The sequence below is a fragment of the Anguilla rostrata genome, chromosome 5 (genome assembly GCF_018555375.3).
Source record: "Anguilla rostrata isolate EN2019 chromosome 5, ASM1855537v3, whole genome shotgun sequence".
Taxonomy (NCBI): Eukaryota; Metazoa; Chordata; class Actinopteri; order Anguilliformes; family Anguillidae; genus Anguilla; species Anguilla rostrata.
The window spans coordinates 14,364,632-14,378,054 of NC_057937.1; the positions used below are offsets into that span (position 1 = coordinate 14,364,632).

Sequence of the window (13,423 nt, forward strand, 5' to 3'; positions counted from 1 at the left end):
TAGGGACAATAACCATTTCCTGAATTAAAATTAATTCCAAAATTCATCACATCTGAAACAAAACGCTGATCATTCTTAATTGCTTGTAAGTTTCATGGCAAATGAAGACTTTATATGACTTTTGCACTCATTACCAGGAAGTGCCAGGGGGAATGACAGCAATTTCCTTGAATATGACTGCAACAAGGGAAGTTAATAATTGGTTTGTGGGGTTTGCTTTGCATATCCAGTCGTCTTTATTTTGTACGAGTAGTGCTCGTGCAGAAACAAGCTCGTGGGGGGGGCAGAGTGGACGGCGAGGCGAGGCGGACCTGGAGACGCCGCCTGATAGACGATCTTGTCGTCGGTCCTCTCCGGGACGGCGGTGTGACACACGGCCATCATGGTCATGAACTCCAGGATCACGGGCGCAGTGGGCTGGGGACAGAAACACCCAAGAGTCATCCCCCGGACAGAAAAGCACATTAGCTCTCTGAGGTGTAAGATCACAAATATGTGATTAGAATGTCCTTAACTGAACACTGTGATGTCGAGGTACCAACCACTACTGGTAACGGAAAGCAATGGAGTTGTAGAACACTGACTAAGAATTTTGAAAAACATTTTATTTATTTTTTTACTCTTCAAAGGGTTAACAAGCACTGCATTAACACTCATAAGGCTTTACACCTGCTGGTGAATACAGGTGAAGCACTTTGGTGTGAACAGATAATTAGGTGAATTGTGGCGAAACTAGCAGCTAGCCAAGCAGGACATCACTGGCTCTCCCATCATCCCCAAAAACTGTTAGCATGTATAAAATTTGAAATAACAACATTGGTTATGGAGACAATGCATTTCAGAAACAAAGTGCTCATTTCACAAAACAGTAACAGCTAAATTATCAAATACTCTGGATCCCCCTTTTTTGTATCAAATCGCTTTTGCAAAAACGGATCCCCAACGAAATCGGATCGAGCGTGATGAAATTGCTTTTCTGGACCTCGAATGGACTCAAGCACAGCACGCTTGCTGAGGACAGGAGTGAGTAATTTTATTGGCAGAGAGATGTAGGCAGTAATAAGGTGTCCAATCTCCTATTGATTGGCACTGGAGAAAATCACATATTAAAACATCAAGCCTGTCTGGAAGAAGACACCCCTCTGATAAGAGTTTGCAGCATCAGGAATAGAAAAACTGCGGGTAAATGCTAGGGCACATTGGTATCAGAATCTAGTGCAGGGAGCACTGAGAATGCATTGGAGGAGTGAGGAGTACAATAACAGCATGGCCGCTTCGATATATGAAATACAGGGAGAAGAGAGAGAAAATCAGTTGCTTTAAAACAACACACATTCACAGCTTGCAGCCGTCTTATTGGTTGTCGTGTGCTTTCGTTACCCCCTCGGGTAGGTTCCCAAGTGCGACGGGACACAGCACTTGTACCTTACTTGCCCAGGCATGCAAGTCTGTCTTTGCGGATATCGTTTTGTCTGAAATTATAACGGATCCGTGGGCGACGGACGGCGGTCATCAAAGACGCACGGGCAGTGTGGAACGGCGACAGTGGTTTTGAACACCATGCCGTATTCTTGACCGCCACTCCCAACCCCCCCCCCCCAAGTGTCCTCGCCCCCATACAGCACATTTCCGCATTATGGCCACAGAGCATTACCTCTGATGGTTTTCGCTAGTACAACAGGCCCTAACGATCATTCCACAAACTGAAAAGATTAGACTGGAAAAAAACTCCTGAACAAATTCCATGAATAACTCCACTGCAGCAGTAAAATCGCATGTTTAAGGAGGAGGTGAAATCTGGGTACAAGTGGAGGCCTGAGGCCCAATTTCACCAGCTTGTCAGGCACCGTTTTAGGGCTCCCTATGGAGCGTGAACGGTGGTCCTGTGGAGAAGTCCTAAAACAAGAAAGAGGGAAGTTCTCTAAGCTTCTCTTTGCAAGAAAAGCAAAATCCTCTCAAAAAAAGAAAAGAACAGACCGGGTAGCATAAAATCTGTCGATGTTTTATCATTTTCAGCCAGACGGGTGATTATTCCTGTCTGAAAAGAAAGAGAAATGATTTCTCAGACACACACAGGTTGGAGGGGCGGGTTGGAATTATTAAAATTTTCATTTTATTTATTTGACCTTTATTTAACCAGGGTAGTCACACTGAGATTGACTTTTGCAAATGAGACCTGGAGCCTACATGTCCTTGGACTGTTATCTTATTTGCAAGAACGTGTGGCAGAATTCCAAGCCATTAACATTGTTGTAGCGGCGCTGCACGCCAGGACCTGCGTCCATCAGAGCCCCGCGTGCGTTACACTGCGCCCGCCTCCCGCAGCTGGTCAAACCGGAGCCTTCGTTCGGTAAGTGGAAGCGAGAGGCCAAACGAAATCAACAGTTTCCCCAGAAGGTCACGCACGCGCAGTCGGGCCAGGTGGCGGGGAGGACTCGCGCAGCGGACGAGAATGCTAATTAGGGAAAGGCTGGCCGGCCGCCCAAGGCGAGGCACGGCCAAGGCGGTCGGCGGTCCAAGTCCGGGCCAAGAGAGCGCCATTAAAATTCAGCCTTCTAGAATGTTCCCTTTAAAAAAAAAAAAAGGCCAGCTAATGGTACGCCCAAAATCGTAGCAGAGAATCCCCCACAGTGTTTTGTGTGACGGAGAGCTGTTTGACCCTTGCAGTCTGAAACTTTGGGATGTAAACAGACCCGGATGAAAACACATTGGGGAACAGCATCCCCACCTTCCTTGGGTCTGAACAGAAGGTGCCGACATTCGTAGTCAGGCTCAGAAGTGCTCAGCATTCCGGCACTTTCTCTGACCCTGCCCAGTTTGGATGCTACAGCAGGGCTGTTTATTATTTTCACCCCATTTAAGCAAGCCATGTGCTAACGATCAACATGGCTCACACACATAGCCTCCGGCAATGTTAGTGCTAATGACCCAAACTAGCCAGCTTTTGAGAGGCAGAGGCTAGTGGGATGCTGCTAGGGTTTTGAACAATTATGAATTTTTTATGTGCAAATAATGGAGCCTTATTTGTAACACAGGATCCGGCCACAAGGCCACATGCCAGACTTGCTCTCTCATTTACTGAGGCGTAACACGGTGTGAAGCAGAGCATCTCCTTCACCAAAAACGCAATTAGCATTAAACTAACCTGTTGACCTGGACACCATCTATATAAGCAAAACATTGCTGGATTAGAGGAACCTCAAACAAACCAGAACCTCCAACAACCTTTTTGAGGAACACTGGTTTAAAGAGAAATTAGACCTCAATTTTATGTATCGTGCCTGTTGGAAAGTACAGCCACATATTGAAGGTGTTGAAAAGGAAGTTAACAGTCAAGGTATGCTCTGACAGCCCAACCCACAAGCAAGACACCATGCCATTAAAAATGTCACCCTTTGACAGGCAGCGCTAGCGATGACCGGCTTATCAATGTGGCCTGTTACCACCTCCACAACGCCAGGGCGATGCCAATCTCTGCAGCAGCTTTTAGGTTCAAAGTAATGAGTTCCAGGAAGGTCAGACACGTCAGCCTTAAATTATTCTGGTTCCAGAACAAGTGAAAACTCCAGGCAGAGAGAAGCAAATCTGCGCTTTTTTTTTTACCCAGGATTCAATCTGTGTGGGCTAGACACCTGGCTGGTTTAATGTTCTATATTAGGACCAGAACTGCCCAAATTAAACCTGTGCTTTAGCAGTCACAGACTGTCAAAAGCAGTGCAAATACTGAGTGCATCTATAGAGTAAAAGAAATAAATGTGCTGTGCTAATGACATTTTTGCATTCCTGATGTTTATACTGCAGTATCTCTCTTATGGTCTTGTGACGGCCGCTCAGCCTTGTTGCTGCTCTCTTATTCTTTTTTTATTTCCAGGTGCGGGGCCTGGTTTATCATGAGATGACGCAGTGCACCTGTGAAAGCTACCCGTGTCCTGTGAATGTACTCTGTTGTGGTACTCGATTCTTTCCTTTGTTAGGGACTTTATCCGTTTGTAATAATCTGCACTGGGGTACGTCATCACTGGTGCCCTTGGAATGCATGACTACAGTTGAACAAATTAGCACCATCGACTAAAAATCCATCAATGTGCCCCCTGGTACTAAAGGGCGGGCATATGTTTAATACGCAGAGGCATGTGGAAGTGCAGCACATACGGCTATGTTTCATCAACCTCGCAGACGCATTGTGTGATGAGTGCAGCACCTCACCCCTGTCTCACTGATTACACCGCATTCTCTGCTCCTGCACATTAGCACTAGTTTGACCCTCTCCCCTCTTACGCATTCTCTGCAGACATTCTAGAGCTCAGCGTCTGGGAAATCTCCCTAAGCTGGATCATTGAAGCCCCCTTCTTCAGCTGATTGCGCAGTGTGCCTGAGAGAGAGAGAGAGAGAGAGAGAGAGAGAGATACAGAAAGAGAGAGGGAGAGAGAGAGAGAGATACAGAGAGACAGAGAGAGAGAGATACAGAAAGAGAGAGAGAGAGAGAGAGAGAGAGAGAGAGAGAGAGAGAGAGATTTCACGCATTCATTCAACTGAGCACAGACCAGAAAAAAACATATGGGGAAAGCCCCCACAGACTGGGGCAGACCACATCTGCTTGATTGCGAGGGCGATTATGCAGACCCATGATTGATGAGGAAGAAGAAATCGCTGCCGGTTTCACGTGTTTTCTAATACCACGTGCGTTCAGGGTTAAACGAGCGAGGCGCAAAGGCTTTAAATAGAGGTGCAGGTTATGCAACGTCAGACAACTCTCACAGACAGCGTGGATGAGCTGTTAACACCACATTGCAAAGAAACAGAATGGTGAAGATTACACTCACAGATGGATACAGATGCATACTTTCTACATGCATACATTTTAAACTGAGATTTTCTACATTTTTAACTTCAGACCCAGCTAGCTAACCATTAATAATTAGAACAGACACTGAATATGTTTTTCACTGAATAATGTGTTTTCTAGGCTCTTTGGGTTACGTTGTAGCAAAATATTAAGCATAATTAATTAATTAATATTAAGTTAATATTAAGTTTGTCATGCTGTATTTATTTCCTCTAACAGTTTCATGTGTTCAGTTATTAATTCACTGATGTTCACGATGAAATGTTCATAGCAGCCCTGTGAAAACCACTTTTTTTAAAAGGTAGCACATTTAACACATGGTTCTGAACTGTTGTTTAACCTTCTATTTGTTTGCAAAACCCCCTCTCATCTCCAAGGAGCCTTACTGAGGCCCGCGGCCATTTTTCTAGGAAGCCTGCCAAGATGCCGAAACGCAACAATCTGCAGGAACATCACACCCGAAGACCATGCTCTGAAAACAGGCTGCCGTGGCTACTACAGTCTCTGCCAGTGGGCTGAACATTTCACTCGCACACTGCAAGAGCTTTCATTTGGGCTCCAGCCAATCAGATGAAAGGGGTTCAACTTGCTGACTCAAGGGCCCATCCCTTGGCACTTTTATGTCTTCACGATGCACAGATTGGAAGAACGGTAACTGTTGGGACCGTCACATGACCGCTCTTCCTGAGGGCAGAGGTGGCTCTTTGTGACATCACTCCATCAATCACGACAGAATGTCCTGCCACAGGGAATTTAATTAAACTTTAAGAAGCCAGTGTTACTGAAAAGGTAACGCCGAACCTGCCTGAAGGAAGCCCCTCTGAGGAAGCCTTCTGATTGGCTGGAGCCCAAATGAAAGCTCTGTGCAGTGTGCGAGTGACATGTTCAGCCCACTGGCAGTGATTGTAGTAGCCACTGCAGCCTGGTGGCAGGCTCCGCCTCACAGAGCCTGCAGTAGCAGTGCGGGGATGTCTCATTGTGCGTAGGGCTCGTAGCTCGCGTGCTACAGCAGCCTCCAGAGCCCTGTTGCAGACACTGAGTGCCTCGGCAGTGATGGATGAGCGCAGGTCTGGGGACTGAAAGCCTCCGTCGGCCAGCAGCGCTCTGCCAGCCCCCCCCCCTCCCTCCCCACCCCCTCGTTCCGCAGTGCTTACACCAGTCACTCGCTCTCTGTTCTCCGGCATCAGTGTCATGCAGCCGTGACATCTGCAGTCTTCGGGGGGCTTAGAGGGTCTTTGCTATTGAGCCCGAATATCACGGCTCTCCTGCTCCTCCCCGGACCGCCATCGCCCCTGGAACCCCCCCCTCGACCCCCCCGGGTCTGCTCGTCCCCGTGGCTCTGGTGTCATGCATTTAAATGGAGATTACCGCCACCCCCGGGCCCTGTTCTAGCCGAACGCTCAGGGTGTTACTGCCAGAGTCGTCTCGGCGGGATGGGATTTTTCAGGGGCTTAAAGCCGTCCTGGGGCCGCCCCCGTTATCGATTACCCCCCTTCCTGGAGCGATGGCAGACGCGCGGGAGATTTCGTACTCAACGCGCAGGGGAAAGCAGCTGCTCGGGCCCACACGTGCTAAAACCTTTAATAAATCCAGCCTCTAGACACAGTATTATTAAGATGCATCATAACTGTATCAAAAGGGCCAAGACTTTGTCAGTGTCGAGCCACATTTTGCCTCTGGGGTGTCAGTTGAATACCCCTGGACTACCGTCTGAGAAACTGCTATTGTTAAAACCCTAAAAAGTGTGGATGATGCATGCCAGCCAATGGTCGTAAAATCAGGCGTTGGCATCAACGGGCCCAACCAGACGTTTGCCTCTTAAGGGGCTTCTGGCGTGATCAGCATTTCTCAGCTGATACGTTAGCTTTCGGAACTATTCCCTCCTCCCGATGTATGGTGATTGGACAGAGGTAAGTCAGTGACCTGCTACAGAATGATGTAGGGGTGGGACATCAGCATGCCATCACACCGCGTGCCTGGCACTGATTTCGCACAGAGTCAATGGTCAATGGCCTGACAGAGCCCAGGCTAGGAGGAGAAGGCACACATCTTATACAGCATTCACATGGATGAAACATGCTACCGTTAGGCATCTCAATATGAACTCAGTCAGTGTAAATCTGATTTTGCGTATCATCTTCACACTGTGCTCTGTATAAATGGAAAATTTAGAAAAATAGCTAAATATTGAATAAAGTACATAGTAGTATAAGACTCGCCAGTTCACATAGTCTCTTAACCTTAAGGACCATACATTTTACAATGCTACACTACAAGGGATATTCAATAAAAATAAAATACATTTTTGAAAATATTTTCACTGCAACATGTTTTGTCATCCAAGACACTTGTACTATATCAAACAATCTGAATACTAAAAATCTTTTTGCCAGGTCTCAGAAGGACGGTATATACTGTTGTGACATAGCAGCTTGTGGTGGACTGCACAGATGATGATGTCAATGATAGATAAATATAGGCATCAATATCAACAAAGTATGATCAAAACCAACACAGGAACAAAAGAACTCCCAAAAATACAAAATAAACCAAAGTGTTTGGTATGACATAGAAAGCATGCAATGCTAACCCTGTGCAGACACGAAACAGTAAACAAATATAATTCTTGTATTCCAAGGGAGGGCTTGTGAGCTGAAAGCCCACTATTGTGTGGGCTTTAACGTGCGCTGAAGCTTGTGGGACTGTTGGTTCGGGTGGCGGTGTACTTTGTGGGCGAACAACAGAAAGCTCTCGACGCCCAGAACATCCTGAACTTGGTTCGGGAATGAGCCGTACCGGGCACGGTCATAAGAGGGCCGGGCGGCCGACGCCAGAGGGGAGAGCTGCGAGGGAGATAGCAGTGAGCGAGGCGGGGGGGGGGGGGATTCGGGGGTGGTACCCACAGTGCGAGAATGAAAACAACTGTAGCTTTCAGTTCAAATCTCGAAGGGAGGGGGGTGAGAAGAACCTTGTCGCTTCACCATACGCTGGGGCTGCAGAATGAACCACACGTGGCGTTTCTAAAGGGAAGGCGTAACTACGCGTGCAGTCCTTTGAGCAGTCGTGCCTGCCGCTGCTAAATTTATCCTAGCGGTGCCAACCCCCTGCCAAGCTGCTGATGTACATTGTGAGATGCAAACATTACACCAAGAACTGCAGCTCTAGTCTAGGGTCATTTCCAAGCATGAGCAGGCACAAAAGAAAATGGAGGCAATTTGGGGTGATTCTTAGGGCGGGGTTCATATTCTTAGGGCGGAGAGTGTCTGACACTTACTGTGCCTATTCAGCCACTCATATTTGCTCCTTATATCACCGAAAAAAGCAATATACCATACTGTATAACAGCAATGGCTGGTGGTATCTATTATTCATGAGCACTATCCAGAAAGAAATGACTTCTGATATTTATTTTCTTAGCTATTTTTTTATGGCTCGGGGTACCAGGCTGATATTTGCACATGGCTTCTCCCTGACAGCCCATCTTTCTACTTCAGAGACATAAAACTGAAGAGAGAAACAGCTTGGGAGAGAGGGAGTGAGAGAGAGGGAGAGGAAGCGAGGGAGAGAGTGAGTGAGAAAGAGGGAGCGAGGGATGGAGAGCAAGAGAGAGAGAGATAGAGGGGGGAGGAAGGGAGAGAGAGAGCGCCTTAAGAGCTAACGCATCAGAGCTACATCCTTCTAGAAGCCCTCCCCCCCTGCCCCTGTCCTCCACCTCCGCCCTGTCTCATGTGGGCAATATCCGGCTGGCCCGGGGCTTGCTAATAATAAGCAATCACCCGGCGCCCATCCAAAGCGAGGAGGGGCCGTCATGCTGTGATTCAGAGCGCCAGCGGAGCACAGTGAAGTGGCAGCCCGTCGCGGCGCGCTAGCTCTGAACAGCACCTCCGCTAGGACTGTATCCCCGCCTGCACGGAACGTTAGGAACGACACAGGGGGCTCTGTTTTGACAATGCACAGGCTATGGCGACTCATAACCGCTAACAAGTGGCACAAACACATGTGGGGTGGGGGGTAAAATAGCACTGTGCTACTTTCACAGCAAGTAGAATGTAAGGCTGTTTTAAAAGGGGTCGATTGAACAGATTACATTACCCGTAGGTGTGGTGAAGATGAGAATGCATAATGGCCAATCAGATCGTTTGTCTTCCGTTCCCCATTTAAAAAAAAAAAAAACCCTGAGCTTTGAACAGGGCGATGACAGGAGCGCTTCTGGAAGATGTCCTGACTATGGCGTGTAGCTGGTGTGCGTTGCGTGGGAACTTCTGTTTCGTGTTACTGCATGTTTATCTTTCCCTGTCACCGATATCTTATCTCTCCCAAAAACAGGTGGAAACCATCAGAATAAATAAGACAACAGCGCAATTTCAGCAAGTGCCCTTAAAATGTCATGTAGCTACATATAAATAAATATGTAGTCACTTCAAAATATACTCTCAAAACATTAAATGGTTGCGAGAGTATATTTTTCCCCCACTAAGAGAGTGGGGAGGAAATAGCTTATTGAAATAGCCGAAAAGCCCCTTGTTTAAAGAGGTGGCTTTTGGTTCATAAAAAGAAGTGGTATCATAAAGTGAATCAGGCAAAACTTGCCCATCAGCAAGTTATTTTATACACACCCCTAATCACGCCACCCCTACCATTTCACATTCAATCATTTAACTGGGAAGCTGTTAACTTTGGCAGTAGAGTGAAAATTTTATCAGCGATGAAATTACTGACAAGCTGGAAAGTGTTTTTCCTGTTTTGTGTGTTTCTTATTTAAAACAAACCCTTCTCAGATGAACAGAGAAAACCTTTTGCCATCCATTAAATACGTTTTGATAACCAGTCAGAAATGAGAATGGTTTCTTGGCAAGATCTGTAGAAGACAAGTGCCTTCACAATAAAATGTCCAGAAGGAAATACATATCCCAGCACATAACATTTCCATTTAGTCTATTCTGATTATTAAATTCTAAACCATCAGTTTGGCAAGTCCTGGCATCACATTGAAATCCGGTGTTGTTCTGATAAGCAGAGGAAAACCTCTTACGCTTCACTCTGCTGTAATATGATGCATTTAAAGTATTAAGGCACCACAGAAGCAGTGGCGGTACGGCCCAGCATCCTTTGTATCGATCACATTTCCCACAATGCAAAACGGCAAGTACACAACAAGGCAGAAGCACACTACCGAGGCGGTCTTACCAGTCATCCCCTGACATACTAAAGTCCTCAGCTTCAGGACAGTGGCTGTGGGTTACAAAGGAGAAAAAGGGGGAGAAAGCAAAACAGTGTGATGCAGAGCCAAAGGTGTCTTTGATAAATATGTACGACATCTGCAGTGAGCTCCATAATGTTAAGGACAAAGATGATATTTTCTTGACTTGGCTCTGTACTCCACAATTTTAGATTTGTAGTCAAACAATGCACATGTGGTTAAATTGCAGATTTATAGCTTTTGTTAAAGGGTATTTTTGTTTTACTTGTATGTGCAAAGCAAGGGCAAGAGCAAAAAGTGGAGGCCAAATGTTGCATGTTACCTGCGCTCATCCATCCCGCCCCCCACATCTGTGAAACATAGTAGCAGGAGTGTTATGGTTTGGGCATGTACAGATACTGGCTCACTTGTCCTCATTGATGATGTAAACTGCTTATAGCAGCAGCCACAGAATGAGTTCTGTTGCGTACAGGAGCATCTCATTGGCTCAAGTTCAAACAAATGCCGCCAAACTCATTGGACGGTGCTTCATCCTATAGCAAGACATTGATCCCAAATGTACAGCTAAAGCAACAAAAAGTGGTGTCATTTCTACATGGTGAAACCAAAATGTATAAAAATGCCCTTTAATAAAGCCTGAGAATGCGCACATCAGCCACAAGTGAATTGTGGAGTACAGAGCCAAATCAAGAATAAATATGTCTTTGTCCCAAACAGGAGCTCACTGTATGTGGAATAAACAAGACACGCAGCAGTCCAAGCCCAGTGAAACTGATACTGATATCATTTACATTCAAACACTCATAAAATATGCTTTAAGCCCGTATTTCTCAACAGCAGAGATTCCCCAGGGACTCAATACAAAGAACACACACAGGTTCATTAAAACTTGTTTGAAGCGTAAGTTGATTGAACTGTTGATTACCGACCATTACTTGGCCTATCACAAAATAATTTGCTATAAGTGCTTTGTGGAAAAAAATACATGAGTGGTATATCAGTGCCAATAACAAGAAAAAAGAGACTTTTAAGGTAGTGGTAAAATGTCTTCGCTACTCACTACAGTGGGAGCTAGGCAGTGAGTGGGAGAGACGGACTCATAAAATGTATTTATTCTGAAGGACCCATAAATAACAGAAAATAAAAAAGTATATAGTGTTCAAGACACAGTCAGTTGCTCCATGTTTCATAACTTATCCTTAAACAAAGTTCATTAATAGCTCTAGGCCCTTTTGCACAACTTTGGAAGGATCAGGATAAACGCTCTTAATTTGTTACAGGGACACAAATGAACATAAATATCCTAAATAAATTTACGCTGCGTTTCCTCGCTGTTTGAAAAAAAACTACCAGCAACTAATTTATTTCACAAATAACCTAAAGCGGAGAACTGCGTCCTCATTTATTACGCACAAAAAAGACGCATGTGCCACTTTCAGAAGCAGATTTGGGATTTATTAAAACAAAGTTGTTGCATCTTTCATCTTTGCAACTATGTGAAACTGTGCCGCTATAAGATGCCAGATACATTTGTGTGTAATCCGACAATAAAGTATCATTGTATCATATAGCATTTTATATAATAATGTCTCATCACAGGCTAGTAACTGTTGTGACTCAATTAATCACAATAATTATCATTAATTCCTGGCCATGGTTATCTAACCTTATAAAATTTACAGCGGACATTTATGCAATGTGCTTCTTTGCATCCACTTTAATGTCCAACCACTTTAAATTTCTGAAATGGTTCGGCAGCTGTGACCTGCTGCTACTCCACTAATTTTCTTTTATTGCTTATGCCACAACTATTTCCGCCAAAAAATATAGGCCGTCTGGCCTCTTCCTCCATAACAAGCATCTCATTTTACACTCCGTGGAGTTTCCTTTTTGCTTTGTGGCCAGACATCCCCATTCTCTCTGACAATTCATCTGAATGACAAACTGATTTAAATGCATATCATATTCATAATGTCCCATTAGCCATTAATGGTTAATTGTGAGAGTTAATGGGGAGGGATACTAGGCTTCTGCACGTACGTGCTAAATTTAAAGTTGATTGTGAATTAAAGAGAAAATTGTGTGCAGTTCAGCGTATGCATGGTTTTATGAAACAGGATATTTTTTGACCGAACGCACTATTCTTCTTTTGTGCGTACGCAACAATTTAGTATGAAGTCTGCAAAGAGTTTTATAAATGAGGCCTCAGGTAAGCGATGTTAAACTCCGGTCAGAATTCAACTGACAGATCAATCAAAATGAATTAAAGACACAGCTCTGCTAGGACCCACAGAAACATGTACAGTAATTCCCTGGGATCAGGAATGAAACACTGTCTTGAAAGGTCACCTCAGTTCTGCTCCTGGGTGATGCACCGGATCAAGCAGTGTACAAACAGCACAAGAACTTTTACCGTACTCCGCCAGCTGGTCTACGGTACTGAGGGGCGGGGGGATGACTGACAGCTAGCAATGGAAATGAATGCGTGGGTGTAACCAAAGGAGAGGGTGTGTGCACAGGATGTACTGCCAGTGGAACACAACGAGACAGACGGAACAAAGAGACGGGACCCAAAGCAATCAGTCCTCTCCCGACCGCTGTCACGAGGGGCGGGAATCATTTTGCCCCCATCTGGCCTTAGATTTATCCCGATGGAAGACGTCCAGCACTCAGCAAATGCAATTGTTGAAAAGCACATTAACAAACGTGCTACGAACTGACTGACTGGTTGGCGGGGTAACGTGCAGGGTATTCGCTGTGGTAACACAGGCTTCACTGTGTAACATTGATACATCTGATTAACTGGGCACCAACAGCCTGCCTGTACCAACACAGCAACAACTGCAGTCCTCCGGCACCATGACTATGCAGTTTGGACAGTAGACCACGCAGTGAAAAGGAATGGTGTCTGGCTGCAACAAGCCTATCAGGGAATCTAAATGACCCTTTATTTATACAGGGTAGGCTGACTGAGCATGCATACTCTTCTGCAGCAACGGCCTGAGAATGCCCCCCCCCTCCACATCCAACCCTTACCCCCACCCCAAGTAATACCATGTCTTTGGAAGTGAGTTCCGAGTTCTAACAGCGATAAAAAATGTCCAAAAAAATAAGGAACAGAATGTTCAATAATAAGCTGAACCTTTCTTTGACACCATGTTTTTTAAAAATCCATTATTATAAACTAACCCAGTATGACTGAAAAAAGACAAACCCAATTCCCTCTGCAACGGCAGAAACACAGTATTGGTTCGAAAAAGGAGAGGACACACTGACAACATGTAAGCAGCAAAAAGAACAAACAGACCAAAAGCCTATGGGCCAACATATAGAAAATGAAAGCATGTCAAAAATACGAGGTAAGACCAGAGAACCTG

The 13,423-nt window shown here is 45.4% G+C and overlaps 1 protein-coding gene across 1 annotated transcript in view; it reads right to left on the minus strand.

Annotated features, from left to right (window-relative positions):
- Nucleotides 1–13,423, minus strand: part of LOC135256047 (phospholipid-transporting ATPase IA-like) — a 107,522-nt gene that overhangs the window by 54,547 nt on the left and 39,552 nt on the right. Inside the window, exons 15-18 of the mRNA XM_064337922.1 lie at nucleotides 10,034–10,078; nucleotides 4,330–4,372; nucleotides 3,216–3,225; nucleotides 312–509 (exon numbers count right to left, since the gene is read on the minus strand). Of these exons, the coding sequence (XP_064193992.1) occupies nucleotides 312–509; nucleotides 3,216–3,225; nucleotides 4,330–4,372; nucleotides 10,034–10,078 (296 nt within the window). The remainder of the gene's footprint in view (nucleotides 1–311; nucleotides 510–3,215; nucleotides 3,226–4,329; nucleotides 4,373–10,033; nucleotides 10,079–13,423) is intronic.